The 23,052-nt window shown below is 40.8% G+C and overlaps 1 protein-coding gene and 1 long non-coding RNA gene across 5 annotated transcripts in view; one reads left to right on the top strand and one right to left on the bottom strand.

Annotated features, from left to right (window-relative positions):
* Positions 1-23,052, bottom strand: part of LOC119971178 (myosin-3) — a 1,049,419-nt gene that overhangs the window by 800,063 nt on the left and 226,304 nt on the right. For all 4 annotated transcript variants that reach the window (XM_038806379.1, XM_038806381.1, XM_038806380.1 and 1 more), the window contains exon 6: positions 6,721-6,788. In XM_038806379.1, the coding sequence (XP_038662307.1) occupies positions 6,721-6,788 (68 nt within the window). The remainder of the gene's footprint in view (positions 1-6,720; positions 6,789-23,052) is intronic.
* LOC119971179 overlaps positions 6,785-23,052 on the top strand; it is a 139,921-nt gene continuing 123,653 nt past the window's right edge. The window contains exon 1 of the long non-coding RNA XR_005461772.1: positions 6,785-8,658. This is a non-coding gene — a long non-coding RNA (uncharacterized LOC119971179). The remainder of the gene's footprint in view (positions 8,659-23,052) is intronic.

The raw sequence follows: 23,052 nt of genomic DNA, 5'->3' as shown, positions 1-23,052 counted from the left end.
GACTAGTACAAACCGGACGGTCTGCACCTGGGCAGGACTGGAGCCGATGTCCGAGGGGGAATGTTTGCTAGAGGGGGATGGGAACCGATGCAGGAAGTTGGAAGGTAGTAAAACAGGGACAGAAGCAAAAGGAAGTAAGGGGGAAAGTGCAAGACAGAGAAGACAGAGTCAAAAATCAAAAAGGGCGACAGTACAAGGTACAGTGACTGAGGGGAGCTCAGTGAATAGGCCCAGTAATACTAAAAGGAGCAAAACTGGAGATGTTAAGATTCAAAACAGAGGTAAAAAAAAACAACATAAGTGTACTTTACTTGAATGCTCGTAGTATTCGGAATAAAGTAAATGAGTTGATGGCGCAAATCATCGTGAATGACTATGATTTAGTGGCCATTACTGAAACATGGTTAAAGGATGGTCACGACTGGGAGTTAAATATCCGAGGGTATCAAACTATTCGGAAGGACAGAGTGGATGGTAAGGTGTAGCCCTGTTATTTAAGGATGACATCCGGGCAATAGTTAGGGATGATATCGGTGCTCTGGAGGATAAGGTTGAATCCATTTGGGTGGAAATCAGGAATAGTAAGGCCAAAAAGTCACTGATAGGAGTAGTCTATCGGCCACCAAATAGTAACGTTATGGTGGGGCAGGCAATAAACAAAGAGATAACTGATGCATGTAGAAATGGTATAGCAGTTATCATGGGGGATTTTAATCTACATGTCGATTGGTAAAACCAGGTCGGTCAAGGCAACCTTGAGGAGGAGTTTATAGAATGTATCCGCGATAGTTTCCTAGAACAGTATGTAATGGAACCTACGAGGGAACAAGCGGTCCTAGATCTTGTCCTGTGTAATGAGACAGGATAGATTCATGATCTCATAGTTCGGGATCCTCTCGGAAGGAGCGATCACAATATGGTGGAATTTAAAATACAGATGGAGGGTGAGAAGGTAAAATCAAATACTAGTGTTTTGTGTTTAAACAAAGGAGATTACAATGGGATGAGAGAAGAACTATCTAAGGTAGACTGGGAGCAAAGACTTTATGGTGGAACAGTTGAGGAACAGTGGAGAACCTTCCAAGCGATTTTTCACAGTGCTCAGCAAAGGTTTATACCCACAAAAAGGAAGGACGGTAGAAAGAGTGAAAATCGACCGTGGATATCTAAGGAAATAAGGGAGAGTATCAAATTGAAGGAAAGAGCAAACAAAGTGGCAAAGATTGGTGGGAGACTAGAGGACTGGGAAATATTTAAGGGGCAACAGAAAGCTTCTAAAAAAGCTATAAAGAGTAAGATAGAGTATGAGAGTAAACTTGCTCAGAATATAAAAGCAGACAGCAAAAGTTTTTACAAATATATAAAGCAAAAAAGAGTGGCTAAGGTAAATATTGGTCCTTTAGAGGATGAGAAGGGAGTTTTAATAATGGGAGATGAGGAAATGGCTGAGGAAATGAACAGGTTTTTTGGGTCGGTCTTCACAGTGGAAGACACAAATAACATGCCAGTGACTGATAGAAATGAGGTTATGACAGGTGATGACCGTGAGAGGATTGTTATCACTTAGGAGGTAGTGATGGGCAAGCTAATGGGGCTAAAGGTAGACAAGTCTCCTGGCCCTGATGGAATGCATCCCAGAGTGCTAAAAGAGATGGCTAGGGAAATTGCAGATGGACTAGTGATGATTTACCAACATTCACTAGACTTTGGGGTGGTCCTGGTGGATTGGAAATTAGCAAACGTGACACCACTGTTTAAAAAAGGAGGTAGGCAGAGAGCAGGAAATTAGAGGCCAGTGAGCTTAACGTCGGTAGTAGGGAAGATGCTTGAATCTATCATCAAGGAAGAAATAGCGAGGCATCTGGATAGAAATTGTCCCATTGGGCAGACGCAGCATGGGTTCATAAAGGGCAGGTCATGCCTAACTAATTTAGTGGAATTTTTTGAGGACATTACCAGTGCAGTGGATAACGGGGAGCCAATGGATGTGGTATATCTGGATTTCCAGAAAGCTTTTGACAAGGTGCCACACAAAAGGCTGCTGCATAAGATAAAGATGCATGGCATTAAGGGTAAAGTAGTAGCATGGATAGAGGACTGGTTAATTTATAGAAAGTAAAGAGTGGGGAGAAATTGGTGTTTCTCTGGTTGGCAATCAGTAGCTAGTGGTGTCCCTCAGGGATCCGTGTTGGGCCCACAATTGTTCACAATTTACATAGATGATTTGGAGTTGGGGACCAAGGGCAATGTGTCCAAGTTTGCAGATGACACTAAGATGAGTGGTAAAGCGAAAAGTGCAGAGGATACTGGAAGTCTGCAGAGGGATTTGGATAGGTTAAGTGAATGGGTTAGGGTCTGGCAAATGGAATACAATGTTGACAAATGTGAGGTTATCCATTTTGGTAGAAATAACAGCAAACGGGATTATTATTTAAACAATAAAATATTAAAGCATGCTGCTGAGCAGAGAGACCTGGGTGTGCTAGTGCATGAATCACAGAAAGTTGGTTTACAGGTGCAACAGGTGATTAAGAAGGCAAATGGAATTTTGTCCTTCATTGCTAAAGGGATGGAGTTTAAGACTAGGGAGGTTATGCTGCAATTGTATAAGATGTTAGTGAGGCCACACCTGGAGTATTGTGTTCAGTTTTGGTCTCCTTAATTGAGAAAGGAAGTACTGGCACTGGAGGGTGTGCAGAGGAGATTCACTAGGTTAATCCCAGAGCTGAAGGGGTTGGATTATGAGGAGAGGTTGAGTAGACTGGGATTGTACTCGTTGGAATTTAGAAGGATGAGGGGGGATCTTATTGAAACTTTTAAAATTATGAAGGGAATAGATAGGATAGATGCGGGCAGGTTGTTTTCACTGGCGGGTGAAAGCAGAACTAGGGGGCATAGCCTCAAAATAAGGGGAAGTAGATTTAAGACTGAGTTTAGGAGGAACTTCTTCACCCAAAGGGTTGTGAATCTATGGAATTCCTTGCCCAGTGAAGCAGTTGAGGCTCCTTCATTAAATGTTTTTAAGGTAAAGATAGATAGTTTTTTGAAGAAAAAAGGGATTAAGGGTTATGGTGTTCGGGCCGGGAAATGGAGCTGAGTCCACAAAAGATCAGCCATGATCTCATTGAATGGCGGAGCAGGCTCGAGGGGCCAGATGGCCTACTCCTGCTCCTAGTTCCTATGAATCAATTACATGAACTCTGGGTGAAGTGGTAAAATCTTCTTGACAATGCTAGTGATCTGGTAAGGTATAAATTAAAAGGAATACAACTGAATAGTACTAAAGTAACAAATTCAAGTATATGGAAGGAAAAGCTTTTTGTGCATTTTATATAAAACAATTTTAAATTTAACTCGGTTGAAATCATGTTGTGGGGTTTTAATAATGAACGTATTTTTTCCATAGAGAAATTCAGCAAAAGGTTTACACATGAAAAGTAAAACATGTTGAAACTTTCATTAAAAAGACACAAATTTAATTTCCATGTGGTAAAATCTCACTTTGCATCCAATAATTTCAACAAAAGATTGCATGTTAGCAACAACACACTTCAATTTCAGCCAGTGTTTTTCATTCCCAATTCCATCTAAACCAATGTACTATGACCAGCACGCATCATCATCATCATCATCATCATCTCAGACAGCCAGTGTTAATAGAAGTTTAAAACAAGCAGAAAGCACGGATGCAACTCAGGCAGGACCATCTGACCTTCTAAGTGCTTTCCAACTTTGGGCAAAAGGGAATTCATGTCAATTTTTATGTGTGATATTATAATTCCAACTTTGTATGTTATGAACCATAGCGTTGATGCGAAAGGTTAAACAATATATAAAATACAATGAAATATTGAATTTATAGAGGCATTTAAATACAGTTGGTGACTAAGGATTTAAAATATTTTCTACAAAATTATTTTGCTCTTATGTAAACTTTTTTACTGTTTTAAGATGCAATATTTGACTTAGCACTGGCATATTAATTTTGCATAGATCTCTCACAATCCATTTTTTAAAATAATTATTCAGTACAAATAACAGAAAATAAAATAAGTATTGCTAAGTTCCAATACAGTCTAAGTTACTAAAGTCATTGCAGGGGCACTTTCCAGCTTATCCAATATTACAAATATTATGAAAAGTTTGCAAGTGCATGTAGTGGAAAATTAGAAGTTGAGCAGCTGAATCACAAACAAAATATAAATGCACAAGTTGAGAAAAAAAATCAGAACCTTGGATTGAAACTTTATGGTGCTAAAAGTGATAATAATGACAGAATCCTCTGTCCCACGCAAGCCTACCTCCCTCTTACACTCAAAATTGTTATGGTTATGTGTAAAGTAAAATTCAATCGATTTTAAAGATTTTAAATTTAAAGTTAAAGATGGAATAACAGCAAATTTCATATTTTTACACTTAGTCAGTTATCTTGCATTGGGGCGAATGCTTTTTCAAATCACTTTAAATGTTCCATACCAGTTTTTAGAAGTTTTCTCATTTACAGTTTTGTCATAATAATCTTAATTTTTTTAACCCTAAAAATGATAATCAACAATACTTTTTAAAATTAAGTTAATTTTTGTTACTCAATTCTTTGTGCAGTAAATCATTTCAAAAAAATACTCAAAAAAAGGCTATTGCAATTTCATACAGGAATGTGTTTATATTCCCACAGTTGTATGCATTGGAAAACCTTCTTAAGATTTAAATTCAAAAATCAGATAAAAAATACATTGATCCAGCATTTGTCCTTGTAGTGACATATTAAAATTTCCTATTGTCTTAAAAAACAATTATCTATTTGGTATATATGCCACATTTTCATTTTGAATTCTGCCATTCCATTTTGTAACTTATTGTAACAGTTTCAGACAGATGCAGCCAGATCTAAATTATGCGACTCATTTACATATTCTAGTCGTAGGGTACATGCAAATGAAGGTCGTTTACATAATGGATTCCTGTCATTGCTACCGCTCCTTTCTTTGCTTCTTATTCAGCAAGCTTTGATATCACAAACCAAGTTCTTTTTACTGAAAAAGGATTTTATTTTGTACAACATGCCTCCGATTTGTCAAGTAAATTCCTTCAGTAACCATCAGAAATTATCTAAGTAAAACAGGTATCTATGTTCCAGCATTTCAATTCTTTCTTTTTCCTTAATTGCGGGAAATAACTTTGCCTTAATGAGGTACTTTATTTAAATTAGCACCTGAGCCAATTAGTCAGCTCTGACCTTGTCTTGCAAAGAAAGAAGGTTGCAGAAGAGTGGTATTTAAAAAATTTAAAAGCCTCTCCCCTTTGCCTCATCTTTTTAAATGTTAGGTAAAACAGCATGCTGATAATTACTTAATCAAATATGACAGAAGGGACTAATTTACTGATTACAATAAAGCCCGAGGGTGTTATGACAAAAATTTCTCTACAACTTCATTCCGGCTTTTATTTAAATAGGCTTTGATTATTTATAACAAAATATCATTGCAACATATTGTAGCAGATGAGAATGTAAAGCGTCGTCTCCCATCAGCTATAGTCCAATAAGCAGCCGATGCTGTTCCTGCTGCTGCTGCGGGCTTCCCTGCGCCAGCACGGCAGTAATGCCAAGCTATTGGTGTGTTTACCCTTTGGGAATGTTAACTGTAATTCTTCAGCTTTTAAAATCAATTAACCCTTATGTTAATTAGTGTCAAGTCTATAGAAAGCCGCGTAAATGGCAAGAGCTGGCACACTGCCATCCATTCACTGGCAGCGCCACAGCTCTCTTGATAACAGCGGGTATGTTAGGGCCCGTATGTACGTCTGTCAGAACTGTTGAGCCAAGGGAGATTATCCAGACCCCTACAGCAAACACGAAGTCATATCTGAAGGCGCAACTGGCAGGATTACCATGCGCTCCACTGTAAATCCTTCCTCAGAGGACATGTTTCAAGTTGAAAACAAGGATGTGTGCACTGTCTGTGTTTAATCATCTTTTGCTTGGCCGTGCAGAAGCGACTGCGGATACTTTCCCCCCTTCGAAGACAAAAGCCGCCATGCCATCGACAGCCTTTTCGAAGGATGCCAGGAGATGAAAAAACAGTAGTAACGACATGGTGCCAGGGGCAATATGGCCAACTGTCAAAGCATGAGCCGGTGTTTTGTTCAATGTCGACTTGTTTTCTATTCAAGTTCGTTTACAAAAACAATACCAACAAAAAAAACAAAGGAACTATTTTGGAGTAATGCTTTCTATCCGATGCCATGGGGAATGACAGTGAACCAAGCCTACATGTCTGCATGGTACTGCCACTTGACAGAGGAAAAAATACAAGGATTTGTGTAAAAAAAAATACCTTTCATCTTACAAAAATTGGAATAAAGGCAATTTTGGTGCTCACATACTTACTGACAGGACATTGGAGATTTACTGTTTAATCTGGAGCGTGTTTTTAACCATCAATTGACCCAGGTATACAAGGAAAATAAAAATCATACTCTTGCAGCAGGCAGGCAGCCTGAGATTTATCTGCATTCAGTGCTATCACCAGGGAGATGAATGGGCCGATCTGTAGCCTTTTACAAGATCCACTATGGGAATGAAGGAGGAGGGATGCCACAGAGACGTGTACAAACTTGAAGTGAGAAGGTTTAAAGGTGCGACTTGGATAAATCCTGCAGTACATTGAGTGGGAAAATGAAATGTTTCTCTCTATTCGGGAGGGAGTGCCTTTTACTTACGGTGGAAGTGTTGCCGTGGATCCCGAAAGGTGTTCAGTTGGCATCGCACGCAGCGTTACCGACGAGAGCTGAAAACAAAAGGAACAAAAAGTACAAAAGAAATTTTGAAAATAATTACATATGGATTTTACAAAACAACATGGAACAGCAACAATGTAAGGGAATACTTCTGCAACTTCCTCAAGTGCCATACATATGATGCAAATTGTATACACTGCCGACTCAACCTGCTGGTGATGGATTTTAACCTGGCATCTTCTGGGCAATTTATAATGGGTTCTGGATTTATCTTTTAATGTACATTCTCATTTTCAAGTATGTGCTTGTGAATGTTAACGGAGGAGGTTTTTGTTAACAAGATGTTTGTGCTGTGGAAAGAATCTCCGAGCGTTTGGCTGGAATACAATGGCAGCGGCGCCTGTGAAAACCGACGTTCAGGGGAAAAAGCTCTCTGCAGAGGGATAACGTTAAATGGGTCACGGGCTCTACCAGCTGCTAGGTTCCATACGCCGCAATCAAAGTGAATGTTCTAAAATTATTACAGTCAAACAGTCATGTGGTGGCAGTTAACGTCCCCAGTGTTTAATCATCTTACAGTAGAATGGTTTTATGCATATTTCATTTGCATATCATTAAGCTGGTTAAGCATGGGGTATTCAGAGTGGGATGAATACAATGAGAGTCTCATATGATCCATATCACAGAAGCTAGTCAGCTCAATGGACTGTTTTTTTTTTCCTTTTTAATCCGCTGACTTCTTTACATCTGAAACGCAGTGGCTGGAAATCATTGTGGATTTCTAATTTTATTATAACAGCAATTTGAAAAAAATTATATTCAAAATGATACGGCAAAGAAGATTTAAGGAAACGTGGATCCCTTTAATACGGAAACGTTGCTCTACAGGGAAGCTGTGCTAATAATTTCTTAATTTCTGTGAAAATAGAAACTTTTTTATAATTAAAAAGGAGAATGTTAGCAGTGAAGACTAATTGAAATGGTGGATCATTACCTTACGACGTTTGTCTAAAAGTAAGAAAGAACATGCATCACCTATTTCTGCACAAATTAGCATGCATCTGATTTTGATAGTCACTATTAAACCATTAATGTGATTAATCAATTATTTCAGTCTGAAAGCCTATTATGCGTACACGACAGATACAGTGGGGTCTTTGTCACTTTCATACATGAATAACATAGTAATCGCAGGCCTTTGTGTATCTTCTCAATGGTTTAATTCATTCACCCCAACATTGCTTAGTTCTGGCAGATAATCAAAATTACTTCCTGGGGAAACTAAAAAGACAATTAAGCATGGAAATCTGTTGCTGATGTACAACACATGAATTCATTTGGAAATTAGGCCACTTTGTTCTTTCCTTCACTCTCGCTTTTGTTTCCAATATTAATATTCAAATGAGGTACATCGTGACTCTACTGTACAATTAGCTGGCAAAAAAAAACAGACACTGCTGACTGTGACATTTTGTGCAGTGAACATGCAGATGTCGCTGTTGTTCTTTACATGGGTATAATAATATGCAAAATAGCGAGCATCGCTTGGATACAAAATAATTTAAATTTTATTTCAAGAAGTCTGCTTTTTCTTCTGGAGGAATGGATTTGTAAATGTAGCTCGAATCAAATGGTGTTGGAATTCTGGAGCGTTTGCCATGGAATTATAAACATAACATAAGTGTGCATGCATTCATCTATTACAGTCCTGAATGGTACCAATTCAGCTGCCTTTGAATGGATTTATCAATATGGATAACCTTTCTCCCGTTTCTGAATATTTGATCTACTTTACATACATAACTGAATTACAGAAAATCTCTCCAACGCTTTCACTAATTTACCCAACGGATATTATCACTCAGGCACTGATGACTTTAACACCGTTGGTATTCAGGGCACCTCTTTTCACGGCTGTTGGTAAGATGGTACTTATTTATATGCATGCACTGACTTTGCGTCTTTGTAGACTGTCAAATTCTGTGCAAATGAAAAGTTAGTACTTGAAACCTTAATGACATCTACATTCGCGAGCATTTAGTAATATTTGGAATGCTTACTATAAATACAAAAGAGGCCTGCATATTTCAACGAGAGCAATCTGTAAGTGTGTTTGATGGTGGCATTTTGTGCCACGAGAAACCAATTTGAAACATATTTCTATGCAATTATACTATTGGCAATCTATAATTCAGATTACCCTGTACTAACATGGAATAAATGGAAATGATTACTTTTATTGTTGAAATGCTCTTAGTAGGAATTTTTAAAAATACAAATATCAGACACAATGTACAGTAGATCCCTTTTTGAAAACAAAATGTATTGCAAGAAATATTTAATGTAGATTATTGATCAATGACAGGATGTGACCAATGTAAATTACATCAGAGGATTCCAGAAGTACAGAATGGTCCTCATTGTATCAACCTTTGTTTAAAAAGAACCGCCAAAGCACTGAGTAAACCATAAGGTCTTGAGCGATTACAGGTTATGACAAATTAAACTGAATCAAGCAAATTAGCTCAGTAAAATAGATGTTTCTCCAACATAGTGTACAAGTATTGTGCTGTTAAAGTCTCTAATACAAATAGCCTCTCTCACGTTAAAGAAATCAGTGAATTTTCAGTGAGCACAATATTTTAAAACATAATTAAAATTTCCTGAAATGCAATTGAAGTCATAATTTACAAATATTTCCTAAATAATGGAAATGATGCAACATATTGTGAAGGAAGTGAAAGTGCAAATGTGATAGAGGCTTGGTATTCAATTAATAAAGTGGAAATGCAGGAAATATAGAGATCAGTCAACATCCAGTAAAGCAGGAGAAAAAAAAGTTACCATTATGGAATTAACTTTGTTAAAAATGTTAACTTACAGGTATACCTGTATAAAACAGGTATACCGTTTTGGATACTATTGGGGGAGATGACTTACCAGGGGAAGGCAGTAGTAGCCAGGCTCATGACACCATGGCTGGCTCTGCTGCACAGAAGGGCGGAAAAAGACTGGCAGGACTATAGTCATAGGAGATCCAATCGTAAGGAGAGTAGACAGGCGTTTCTGTGGTCGAAAACGAGACTCCCGAATGGTAAGTTGCCTCCCGGGTGCACGGGTCAGGGATGTCTCAGATCGGCTGCAGGACATATTGAAGGGGGAGGGTGAACAGCCAGTTGTCGTGGTGCATATAGGCAGCAACGATATAGGTAAAAAACGGGATGAGGTCCTACAATCAGAATTTAGGGAGTTAGGAGATAAGTTAAAAAGTAGGACCTCAAAGGTAGTAATCTCAGGATTGCTACCAGTGCCACAAGACAGTCAGAGTAGAAATTCAGGAATAGTCAGAATGAATACGTGGCTTGAGAGATGGTGCAGGAGGGAGGGGTTCAGATTTTTGGGACCTTGGAATCGGTTCTGGGGGCGTTGGGACCATTACAAATCGGATGGTCTACACCTGGGCAAGACTGGAACCAATGTCCTAGGGGGTGCTTTCGCTAACACTGTTGGGGAGGTTTTAAACTAATGTGGCAGGGGGATGGAAACCAGATTAGGAAGTTATAGGTCAGTAAAGAGGCAGCAACTAAAGCCAGTAAGGTTCTAGATAATAAACTCAATGTGACTAAGGGGAAGAGTAGACAGGGAAGAGATGATGAACGCAAAGGGACAGGTGGTCTGAGGTGCATTTGTTTTAATGCGAGAAGTGTAGCAGGTAAGGCAGATGTACTTAGGGCTTGGATTAGTACCTGGGAATATAAGTTATTGGTATTACTGAGACTTGGTTGAGGGAAGGGCAAGACTAGCAACTAAATATCCTAGGGTTTAGATGCTTCAGGAGGGATAGAGAGGGAAGTAAAAGGGGTGGAGGAGTTGCATTACTGGTAAGCGATTTAGCTCAGGGCTAAATCGCTGGCTTTGAAAGCAGACCAAGCAGGCCAGCAGCACGGTTCAATTCCCGTAACAGCCTCCCCGAACAGGCGCCGGAATGTGGCGACTAGGGGTTTTTCACAGTAACTTCATTGAAGCCTACTAGTGACAATAAGCGATTTTCATTTTCATTAAGGAGGGCATGATGGAGGATTCGAACACTGAGGCAATATGGGTACAGCTCAGAAATAGGAAGGTTGCAATAACATTGTTGGTACTTTACTACAGGCCTCCCAAAAGCAACCGTGAAGTAAAGGTACAAATATGTAGACAGATTATAGAAAAATGCAGGAGCAATAGGGTGGTCGTGATGGGAGATTTTAACTTCCCCAACATTGAATGGGACTCATGTAGTGTTAGAGGTGGAGATGGAGCAGAATGTGTAAGGAGCATCCAGGAGAGTTTTTTTGAGCAGTATATAAATAGTCCAACTCGGGAAGGGGCCATACTGGACCTGGTATTGGGGAATGATCCCGGCCAGGAGGTTGAAGTTTCAGTCGGTGATTACTTTTGGAATAGCGAACACAATTCCGTAAGTTTTAGGATACTCATAGACAAAGACGAGAGTGGTCCTAAAGGAAGAGTGCTAAATTGGGGAAAGGCCAAGTATAACAAAATTCAGCAGGAGCTAGGGAATGTGGATTGGGAGCAGCTGTTTAAGGGTAAATCCACATTTGAAATGTGGGAGTCTTTTAAGGAAAGGTTGATTAGAGTGCAGGACAGACATGTCCCTGTGAAAATGAGGGATAGAAATGGCAAGATTAGGGAACCATGGATGACGGGTGGAATTGTGAGCCTAGCTAAGATGAAAAAGGAAGCATACATAAGATCTAGGCGACTTAAAACTGATGAAGCTTTGGAGGAATATCCGGAAAGTAGGACAAATCTCAAACGTGCACTAAAGAGGGCTAAAAGGGGTCATGAAATATCTTTGGCTAACAGGGTTAAGGAAAATCCCAAAGCCTTTTATTCGTATATAAGGAGCAAGAGGGTAACTAGAGAAAGGATTGGCCCACTCAAAGACAAAAGAGGGAATTTATGCGTGGAGTCAGAGGAAACGGGTGAGATTCTTAATGAGTACTTTGCATCAGTATTTACCAAGGAGAGGGACATGACGGATGTTGAAGCTGGAGATGGATGTTTAAATACTCTAGGTCAAGTCGGCATAAGGAAGGGGGAAGTATTGGCACTAAAAGGCACTATGGTGGACAAGTCCCCAGGTCCGGATGGGATCTATCCCAGGTTACTGAGGGAAGCGAGGGACGAAATAGCTGGGGCCTTAACAAATATCTTTGCAGCATCCTTGAGCATGGGTGAGGTCACGGAGGACTGGATAATTGCTAATGTTGTCCCTTTGTTTAAGAAGAGTAGCAGGGATAATCCAGGGAATTATAGACCTTTGAGCTTGACGTCAGTGGTAGGCAAACTGTTGGAGAAGGTACCGAGGGATAGGATCTATTCACATTTGGAAGAAAATAGACTTATCAGTGATAAGCAGCATGGTTTTGTGCAGGGAATGTCATGTCTTACAAACCTAAGAGAATTCTTTGAGGAAGTGCCAAAGTTAATTGATGAGGGAATGGCTGTAGACGTCATATACATGGACTTTAGTAAGGCGTTTGATAAGGTTTCCCATGGCAGGTTGATGGAAAAAGTGAAGTCGTACTGGCTAGATGGATAGAGAACTGGCTGGGCAACAGGAGACAGAGAGTAGTGGTGGAAGGGAGTGTCTCAAAATGGAGAAAGGTGACTGGTGGTGTTCCACAGGGATCCATGCTCGGATCACTGTTGTTTGTGATATACATAAATGATCTGGACGAAGGTATAGGTGGTTTAATTAGCAAGTTTGCAGGTGATACTAAGATTGGTGGAGTTGCAGATAGCGAGGAGGACTGTCAGAGAAAACAGCAAAATATTGAGCAATATACAGAAATAGATTGGAGAGTTGGGCAGCGAAATGGCAAATGGAGTTCAATCAAGGCAAATGCGAGGTGATGCATTTTGGAAGGTCTAATTAAAGAGCGGACTATACGGTCAATGGAAGAGTCCTGAGGAAAATTGATGTACAGAGAGATCTGGGAGTTCAGGTCCATTGTACCCTGAAGGTGGCAACGCAGGTCGATAAGAGTGGTCAAGAAGGCATACAGCATGCTTGCCTTCATCGGGCGGGATATTGAGTACAAGAGTCAGTAGGTCATGTTACAGTTGTATAGGACTTTGATTAGGCCACATTTGGAATACTGCATGCAGTTCTGGTCGCCACATTACCAGAAGGATGTGGATGCTTTAGAGAGGGTGCAGAGGAGGTTCATCAGGATGTTGCCTGGTAAGGAGGGTGCTAGCTATGATGAAAGGATGAGTAGATTAGGATTGTTTTCGTTGGAAAGACGGAGTTTGAGGGGGGACCTGATTGAGGTCTACAAAATTATGAGAGGTATGGACAGGGTGGATAGCAACAAGCTTTTTCCAAGAGTGGGGGGTGTCAATTACAAGGGGGTCACGATTTCAAGGTGAGAGGGGGAAAGTTTAAGGAAGATGTGCGTGGAAAGTTTTTTTACACAGAGGGTGGTGGGGTGCCTTGAACGCTTTGCCAGCGGAGGTGGTAGCGGCGGGCACGATAGCATCATTTAAGATGCATTTAGACAGATATATGAACGGGCGGGGAACAGAGGGAAGTAGATCCTTGGAAAATAGGTGACAGGTTTAGATAAAGGATCTGGATCGGCGCAGGCTGGGAGGGTCTAAGGGCCTGTTCCTGTGCTGTAATTTTCTTTGTTCTTTGTTCCATGATGAATGGTTACAATGTAAACTTGAACTTGTTTCCCTATATGTGCTGATTAATTTGATGTGCATTTTTAGCTTGACAGTTTTTTTATTTTTGTAAGTATTTACTCAATACTTTATGGCTAAAATAATTCAATTGACAAGAATTAACAGAAATTCTCCAGAAAGGGATATAGAACAAATATCCCAACAGCTAATGGTATATTAGTCAGCTTTCCTGTGATGTTTGATGCACCAAGGTTTTGACATCATAGTACAGGGAGAATTTTCCTTATCAAGAAGTGTTAATTTCTGACAATGAAGCAATGTTAAGTTTCCAAAAAATACTCATAGATCAGCTGACACCAAAGAGATTTTTCTGTATACAAAAAAAAAATCAGTTAATATTTGTCTTCAGTAGGATAATCAGAAGCCATGTATTTGGCTTTGGTCAATAATGCTTCTCCTTGGAGTTTTTGACATCCATGGAGAACAGCACACGAGGAATTAGTTTGCTCTTTATGGATGTCACACGTAAAAAAAATAGAATTATACTTTCAGAATAAGCTTGGTAAAAACTTTGAATTCTTCAGCAAATCATCTGTGACATCAAATGATGGGATTTCTATGTTGCATACTAATCCAATTCCAGAATTACACCATAATTTCAGAACAGGTGCTACTCTTTGAAGGACAATAGATTAAAACTCAAATCATAGTTGAAAGTCCATTTAAGGGAACCTACAAAGCAATATTTAGTCTTACACCCATCATATGCAATCACATTTTTGAATGCATTCATTAAATTGATAATCCTAATAATGCAGTTTCACTGTGCAGGTCATTTTGGATTTGGATTAAATTCCCAAGTGACAAAGAAGGTGTCGAAGCATAAAGAGGGAGAATAGTTAAGAATGCAATATAAAATGCATTGCACAGCCTTAAACTCATGAACTAAAAAAGTTTAATATTTGATCTTCATTTATTAATGTTATTTAGGCAATAAGAACATATGAATTATTTTAGCACCACTGGTCGAGAAGGGAAAATGAAAATACATATATTGCTAGATATAGAAATATACAGATATAACTGACTAAGCTGTGGTTTTCCCACAGACCAAGAATCAGGCTGATGAGGACAAATGATGATCCATAAAATGGCCTTTTTTTTTCCTCGAGTAAAGAAAATTAGGGGTGATCTTATCAAGTGTTTAAAATGTTTAAAAGAAGCTGTTAGGGTAGCTACGGACAAATTATTTCATCTGGTGGGGAATCAAGAACAAGGGTACATCATCTTAAAAGAAAATCTAGGTCATTTAGGGGCAAAACCAGGAAGCACTTTTCACATAAAGGGTAATGGAAATTTGGAACCCTCTCTCCCAGATGGCTGTGGATGATAGGACAATTGGAGCTTCCAAATTAAAATTTTTCTTGGTAAGGGATAAAGGGAATTTGGAGCAAAGGCAGGAAGATGGATTCGTAAAGACCAATCATGATATAACTTTAATGGTGGAGCAGGCCCAAAGGACTGAATGACCTACTCTTATTCCTAATTTTCCTATGTGAGCAAAGTAGTTATCGGGAGAATTTGAGGAGAATTAAATCCAACTGCTAGATTCTTCAGATAAGCTACTGGAAAATGGAAAATGTATGCATAATCTTGGTCTTTCAGATCGCCTGCTAGCTCTAGCCATCACCCCCCCCCCCCCCCCCCCCCCCCCCCCAACAAAATCCCATTGACAGTAGCAGCGCTCAAGGTCCACATACCCATGAGCAGCACTGGCTCAAATATAGGATATAATGATGTCAATAGTTAGCAAAACCTCCCTCCAGGTCTGATGCTCTCGATGGAAACTGACAGCAGGTCCTGTCTAAATCTTAAGCAATTCCACATCATCAACTATATGGAGGAATGTGTATGGTGGTGATCCCAAGAAAATGTATTGAAGACCATTACTGTTTATGATATATATTAATGACTTGAATTTGTGGGTACAGGGCACAATTTCAAAATTTGCAGATTATACAAAACATAGTGCAGCAATAATGACGAAAATAGTCGGAGTTCAAGAGGATATAGACAGGGTGGTGGAATTGGTGAACACGTGGCAAATGAAATTCAATGCAGAAAACTGTGTAGTAAATGGTACAATCTTTAACAGAGGCACCTGGAGGTATTTGTGCACACACCTCAGGAGTTGGCAAGACAGGTTAACAAAAGTTTATAAAGTATGTGAGATCCTGGGTAGTCAAAAATCAAAAAAGGCGACAGTGATTGAGGAGAGCTCAGTGAATAGGCCCAGTAATACAACAAGGAATAAAACTAGAAGTAGCAATATCAATGGAAAGCAAAACAGCAGGTTATGACATGAAGATACGGGTTCAACAATAAGGAAAATTAGGAGAAAAGTTAAAAGGAACAATAACAGGAGGGGTTACTGGTAGAAGTGTTAAGATTCAAATCGGAGGTATAAAAGCCAACATAAGGGTACTTTACCTGAATGTTCATACTATGCGGAATAAGGTAAATGAGTTGCTGGCGCAAATCATCGCGAATTACTATGATTTAGTGGCCATTACTGAAACATGGTTAAAGGATAGTCACGACTTGGTTAAATATCCAAGGGTATCAAACTATTCGGAAGGACAAAGTGGATGGTGAGGGATGGTAAAGTGTAGCTCTGTTATTTAAGGATGACATCCGGGCAGTAGTGAGGGATGACATCGGTGTTGCGGAGGATAAGGTTGAATCCATTTGGGTGGAAATCAGGAATAGTAAGGCGAAAAGCTCACTGATAGGAGTAGTCTATAGGCCACCAAATAGCGGGCAATAAACAAAGAAATAACTGATGCATGTAGAAATGGCACAGCAGTTATCATGGGGGATGTTAATCTACATGTCGATTGGTTTAACCAGGTCAATCAAGGCAGCCTTGAGGAGCAGTTTATAGAATGTATCCGCGATAGTTTCCTAGAACAGTATGTAATGGAACCTACGAGCGAACAAGCGAACCTGGATCTGGTCCTGTGTAATGAGACAGGATTGATTAATGATCTCGTAGTTAGGGATCCTCGCAGAAGGAACGATCACAATATGGTGGAATTTAAAATACAGATGGAGGGTGAGAAGGAGATTACAATGGGATGAGAGAAGAACTGGCTAAGGTAGACTGGGAGCAATGACTTTATGGTGAAACAGCTAAGGAACAGTGGAGAACCTTCCAAACGATTTTTCACAGTGCTCAGCAAAAGTTTATACTAAAAAAAGGAAAGACGGTAGAAAGAAGGAAAATCGACTGTGGATATCTGAGGAAATAAGGGAGAGTATCAAATTGAAGGAAAAAGCATACAAAATGGCAAAGATTAGTGGGAGAGTAGAGGATTGGGAAATCTTTAGGGGGCAATAGAAAGCTAGTAAAAAAGCTATAAAGAGTAAGATAGATTAGGAGAGTAAACTTGCTCAGAATATAGATAGTAAAAGTTTCTACAAATATATAAAACAAAAAAGGTAAATATTGGTCCTTTAGAGGATGAGAAGGGAGATTTAATAATGGGAGGTGAGGAAATGGCTGAGGAACTGAATAGGTTTTTTGGGTCGGTCTTCACAGTGGAAGACACAAATAACATGCCAGTGACTGATGGAAATGAGGCTATGACAGGTGAGGACCTTGAGAAGATTGTTATCACTAAGGAGGTAGTGATGGGCAAGCTAATGGGGCTAAAGGTAGACAAGTCTTCTGGCCCTGATGGAATGCATCCCAGAGTGCTAAAAGAGATGGCTAGGGAAATTACAAATGCACTTGTGATAATTTACCAAAAGTCACTAGACTTTGGGGTGGTCCCGGCGGATTGGAAATGAGCAAACATGACGCCACTGTTTAAAAAACGAGGTAGGCAGAAAGCGGGTAATTATAGGCCAGTTAGCTTAACTTTGGTAGTAGGGAAGATGCTGGGATCTATCATCAAGAAAGAAATAGCAAGGCATCTGGATGGAAATTGTCCCATTGGACAGACGCAGCGTGGGTTCATAAAGGGCAGGTCGTGCCTAACTAATTTAGTGGAATTTGTTGAGGACATTACCAATATGTGGTATATCTGGATTTCCAGAAAGCTTTTGACAAGGTGCCACACAAAAGGTTTTTGCGTAAGATAAAGATGCGTAGCATTAAAGGTAAAGTAGTAGCATGAATAGAGGATTGGTTAATTAATAGAAAGCAAAGAGTGGGGATTAATGGGTGTTTCTCTGGTTGGCAATCAGTAGCTAGTGGTGTCCCTCAGGGATCAGTGTTGGGCCCACAATTGTTCACAATTTACATAGATGATTTGGAGTTGGGGACCAAAGTGCAATGTGTCCAAGTTTGCAGACGACATTAAGATGAGTGGTAAAGCAAAATGTGCAGAGGATACTGGAAGTTTGCAGAGGGATTTGGATAGTTTAAGTGAATGGGAGGAGGAGTTGGGTGGGGAGGTGCGGGCCGGGACATGGGCAGAGGCCTTGCGGAGGGTGAACATGTCCTCGCGATGCACGAGTTTAAGCCTCATACAGTTTGAAGTGATGCACTGATAGTGGCAAGGATGAGCAGGTTCTTTGCGGGGGTGGAGGATAGGTGTGGGCCGTGTGGTGGTTGGAGGGGGGGGGGGCTGTGAATCACATGTTCTGGGCGTGTCCAAGTCTGAGGGGGTTCTGGCAGGGGTTCTCAGACATTACGTCCGAGGTTCTGGATGTGGGGGTGGTGTCGAGTCTGGAGGTCATGATATTTGGTGTGTCAGAAGACCCGGGAGTCCGGGGGGGGGGGAGAGGCCTTTGCCTCCTTGATAGTCCAGAGACAGATTTTGTTTTGTTGGTGGGACTCGGAGCCGCCGAAGGCAGGCGTGTGGGTAAGCGACCTGGCAGAATTCCTGAAGTTGGAGAAGGGTCATGTTCACTCTGCGGGGTCGGTTGAGGGGTTCACTCAGAGGTGGAACATAGAACATAGAAAAATACAGCACAGAACAGGCCCTTCGGCCCACGATGTTGTGCCAAACTGTTGTCCTAGATTAAGAACAAATTAACCTACACCACATCATTCTACCGTAATCCATGTACCTATCCAATAGCCGCTTGAAGGTCCCTAGTGTTTCCGACTCAACTGATGTGGAAGCTTTGGAAAAGGTGCAAAGGAGATTTACCAGGATGTTGCCTGGAATGGAGAGTAGGTCTTATGAAGAAAGGTTGAGGGTGGCTAGGCCTTTTCTCATTGGAACGGAGAAGGATGAGAGCCGATTTGATAGAGGTTTATAAGATGATCACGGGAATAGATAGAGTAGACAGTCAAAGACTATTTCCCCGGGGGGAACAAACCATTACAAAGGGACATAAATTTAAGGTGAATGGTGGAAGATAGAGGGGAGATGTCAGAGGTAGGTTCTTTACCCAGAGAGTAGTGGGGGCATGAAATGCACTGCCTGATGGTAGGTTAAAAGACGGTTCAGTTAGCCAGATCAGAGCAGCTCGGTGGACCCTGCTCCTACAAGGAAGGGACATCACAGTTAACGGACAAAGACCCACACATTTTTAGCGGATAATTTACAGTATGAAGGAACCCCACAAGAGTGCCAGATCATTGCGGCCAAACACCACACAGGATCCTTTATTCCAAAATCGGTCACCCACGTATAGGTAGTAAAGCACAAAATCCCCCGACCACGGATAACTCTTAAAAGATTTATGTAGATGGTTCCTCCACCATTGATAATGGAAAAAGTATAACAGGATGCGGTATTTATGTGGAAGACGCGGAGGGACGTGCATTAGAGGAGATATCGCTAAAATTGACAGGTCACTTAGGATCACAGGCAGCTGAATTAGCCGCAATTGCATATGTAGTGCAGCACACAGATTCTTTCCTGACCCCTGCAGATATATATTCGGAGAGTTTATATGTCTGTAACATTTGACGGTAAACCCCTACCTCAGCCCCATTATTGAAGCACATTCTTGAGACAGCAAAAGACCGCACATATGGCATAATAAAAATCAGAAACCATCATCGTTCATCCCCACCCAGTAACGTAAAGGCAGATGCCCTAGCAAAGGCAGGACCAAGACACGGTCACTTTTGGCCCATACATGCAGTCCAGGTCTCACAGACAAATATCGAAGATTTAGCAAGGCCCAAAAGGCAGACGACACTCTTAGACAAATTTTAGACAGTAGTCATGTTGCAGGTGTATAGAACCTTAGTTAGGCCACACTTGGAATATAGTGTTCAATTCTGGTTGCCACACTACCAGAAGGATGTGGAGGCTTTGTAGAGGGTACAGAAGAGATTTACCAGGACGTTGCCTGGTATAGAGGGCAGTAGCTATGAGGAGAAGTTGGATAAAGCGGTTTGTTCTCATTGGAATGACAGAGGTTGAGGCGCAACCTGATAGAGGTCTACAAAATTATGAGGGGTATTTACACAGTGGATAGTCAGAAGCTTTTTCCCAAGGTGGAAGAGTCAATTACTAGGGGGCATAGGTTTAAGCTGTGAGGGATAAAGTTTAGAAATGTGCAAGGGAGGTTTGTTTACACAGAGAGTATGGGTGTCTGGAACTCGCTGCCGGAGGAGGCAGTGGAAGCAGGAACGATTGTGACATCTTGGGGGCATTAAGCCAAATACATGAATAGGATGGGAATAGAGGGATAGGGGCCCGGAGGTGAAGAGGGTTTTAGGTTAGAAGGGAACATAAGAACATAATAACTCGAAGCAGGAGTAGGCCATCTGGGCCCCTCGAGCCTGCTCCACCATTCAATGAGATCATGGCTGATCTTTTATGGACTCAGCTCCACTTTCCGGCCCGAACACCATAACCCTTAATCCCTTTATTCTTCAAAAAACTATCTATCTTTACCTTAAAAACATTTAATGAAGGAGCCTCAACTGCTTCACTGGGCAAGGAATTCCATAGATTCACAACCCTTTGGGTGAAGAAGTTCCTCCTAAACTCAGTCCTAAATCTACTTCCCCTTATTTTGAGGCTATGCCCCCTAATTCTGCTTTCACCCGCCAGTGGAAACAACCTGCCCGCATCTATCCTATATATTCCCTTCATAATTTTAAATGTTTCTATAAGATCCCCCCCTCATCCTTCTAAATTCCAACGAGCACAGTCCCAGTCTACTCAAACTCTCATCGTAATTGGGTTACGGGTATAGGGTGGATACGTGGGTTTGAGTAGGGTGATCATGGCTTGGCACAACATCGAGGGCCGAAGGGCCTGTTCTGTGCTGTACTGTTCTAATCTAATCTAAAAACCTTCCCAGCCCCCTATGACAAATTCAAGGACGCACTGACGGTACAGGACAGAATAATATTAAAGAATGGAATTTATGTGGTACCCACCCAGGACAGGAACCAGATAATTTGCCAATTTCACGATGGACACAGATATCAGAGGATAGAATCCACCATTGCCCACTTAAGACCTTTGTGCTGGTGGCCTGATTTAAAAACAGATGTCACTCATGATGTTGACAATTATTCAATCTGTGCACAGAATAATCCAGAAAGGGACTCCAGGAAAGGACAATTAAGACACACCCGACCTGTTAATGGCCCATGGACGAATTTACAGCTTGATTATATTGGTCCCCTCATCCCCTGCAGGAATGGTTTTAAATATGTGTTGCTAGTGATCGACACCTTCACAAAATGTTGGAGGGAAGCATTTCCCTCCAGGACAAACACGGCTAAGGCAACAACCAAGATTTTAACGCAGCAGGTATTTATACGATGGGGACTCCTCCGCAGTATTGAATCAGACTCATTTTACAGGCAGAGTTATGCAGAATGTCATGACAATTTTCGGCATAAAACAGAAGTTCCATTTTGCTTATCACCCTCAATCCGGTGGCATTGTAGAACGTATGAATCGGACCCTGAAAGCTACTATTAGGAAAACGGTGCAACAGCACAACACCACATGGGACACGGTTCTCCCATTCGCCCTTATGTTTATTAGGAACACAGTATCAAGCTCCACAGGATTCACTCCCCACACCCTCATGAACGGACGACCCATGAAAGGAACTGAATATTTATTAGGACTTGATTTGGCCTGCCCCACAGTCACCACCCTCACCCACAAAAAAGTAGTCCAACATGTCACAAAACCGTTCATTGATTTCAATGATTAGGGGGGATTAAGGGGGTTAAAATGGGGAAGGTGGGATGTGGTGTGGTGTTGGTATCAGGGGATTTGGGTATCTGTGGTTGTTTGTTGGGTTGATGTGTTGTTCTTCTGATGTTCTGTGCACATATGTAAAAAGCCTTGAATAAAAATACATTTAAAAAAGAAAGTTGAACAAATAGAAAATGCAGATGCCACATTGGGTGTAAATAGGATGTTTTCTTCAATTCAGGCAATAAGAACAGGTCCCATGCAACTAGGTTCATTCTGAAGTGGAAAAAAGGAAATGCAACAGAAGCCAGAGGCATGTGAGCGTTTACAAAGAGCCCTTATAGCCTCATTGATTTTGCAGACTTTTAGCCAAAGAAAATATTTGATCATCTGGTTGTTAAAAAGGGAGCTGTACATAGTAGGTACAGCTCTGGGATCCATGGGAGAGATAGCAGGATCAAACTGAACACCATCAGTATACTTTTAAAGCATTCTATGGTTCTAGAAATAAATCACAAAAGATTAATGATTGTAAGCACCCAAAGTTGAAACTTATAGGACGTTGGCCCAATTGTATGTCAGAATGATCATAAAACAACCCCCATAAACCCATAATGTTGTATAATTTACCTGAGCAATAATTCAGTTACAGTAAGAAGTCTTACAACACCAGGTTAAAGTCCAACAGGTTTGTTTCAAACATGAGCTTTCGGAGCACTGCTCCTTCCTCAGGTGACCTGAGGAAGGAGCAGTGCTCCGAAAGCTTGTGTTTGAAACAAACCTGTTGGACTTTAACCTGGTGTTGTAAGACTTCTTACTGTGCTCACCCCAGTCGAGCGCCGGCATCTCCACATCATCATTCAGTTAAACAGTTAAATAACTGTCAAATTAATTCATCAAGAATGATTGAATGGGTCTTGGGACTAAGGCTTGTTGGTGTCATAATATACATCTATGTATATAATGGAGTGCAGACAGGCACTGATTGACACACAGGATTACCAGTAAGCACACAGAACAGAGCAGCCAATCACCAGACAGGACACGACCACTATAAAGCCAGAGGGTACCAGTATTCCCGCTCTCTTGGGACCCAGCCTCTGAGACAGTCAGAACTCGTGAGCTAGCCAGTGCAAACACCATGTGGTAGCTAGTAAGTCTGGTCAGGCTAGCATCAGGTCTCCAGTCAAGTCAGCATAGTGTCAACCCACAGTTGAACATGTATCATAGTTTAGATGTTAAATAAAATTGTGTTGCATCACATCAAATGTTGGAAGTCTGTCTCTCGCTATACTGCACCAAGTGCAGTCCACATCGACCCAGCCTGCCCAACACATCAGTTGGTGCGTTGCTTTTTGTTACTGGATCAAACAGAATTGTGTTTTCTCCAGTGTTACAATATTTGAAATGTTTTATGTTCTTTTATTACTTAAAAAAAACTGATTTTAAAATGGGTCATTCGTGAACAGAATATTGA

The sequence above is a fragment of the Scyliorhinus canicula genome, chromosome 9, assembly GCF_902713615.1.
Source record: "Scyliorhinus canicula chromosome 9, sScyCan1.1, whole genome shotgun sequence".
In the NCBI taxonomy this organism is placed as follows: Eukaryota; Metazoa; Chordata; class Chondrichthyes; order Carcharhiniformes; family Scyliorhinidae; genus Scyliorhinus; species Scyliorhinus canicula.
Note: the sequence above shows the minus strand (reverse complement) of the source record. Positions and strands in the feature narration are given on the sequence as shown.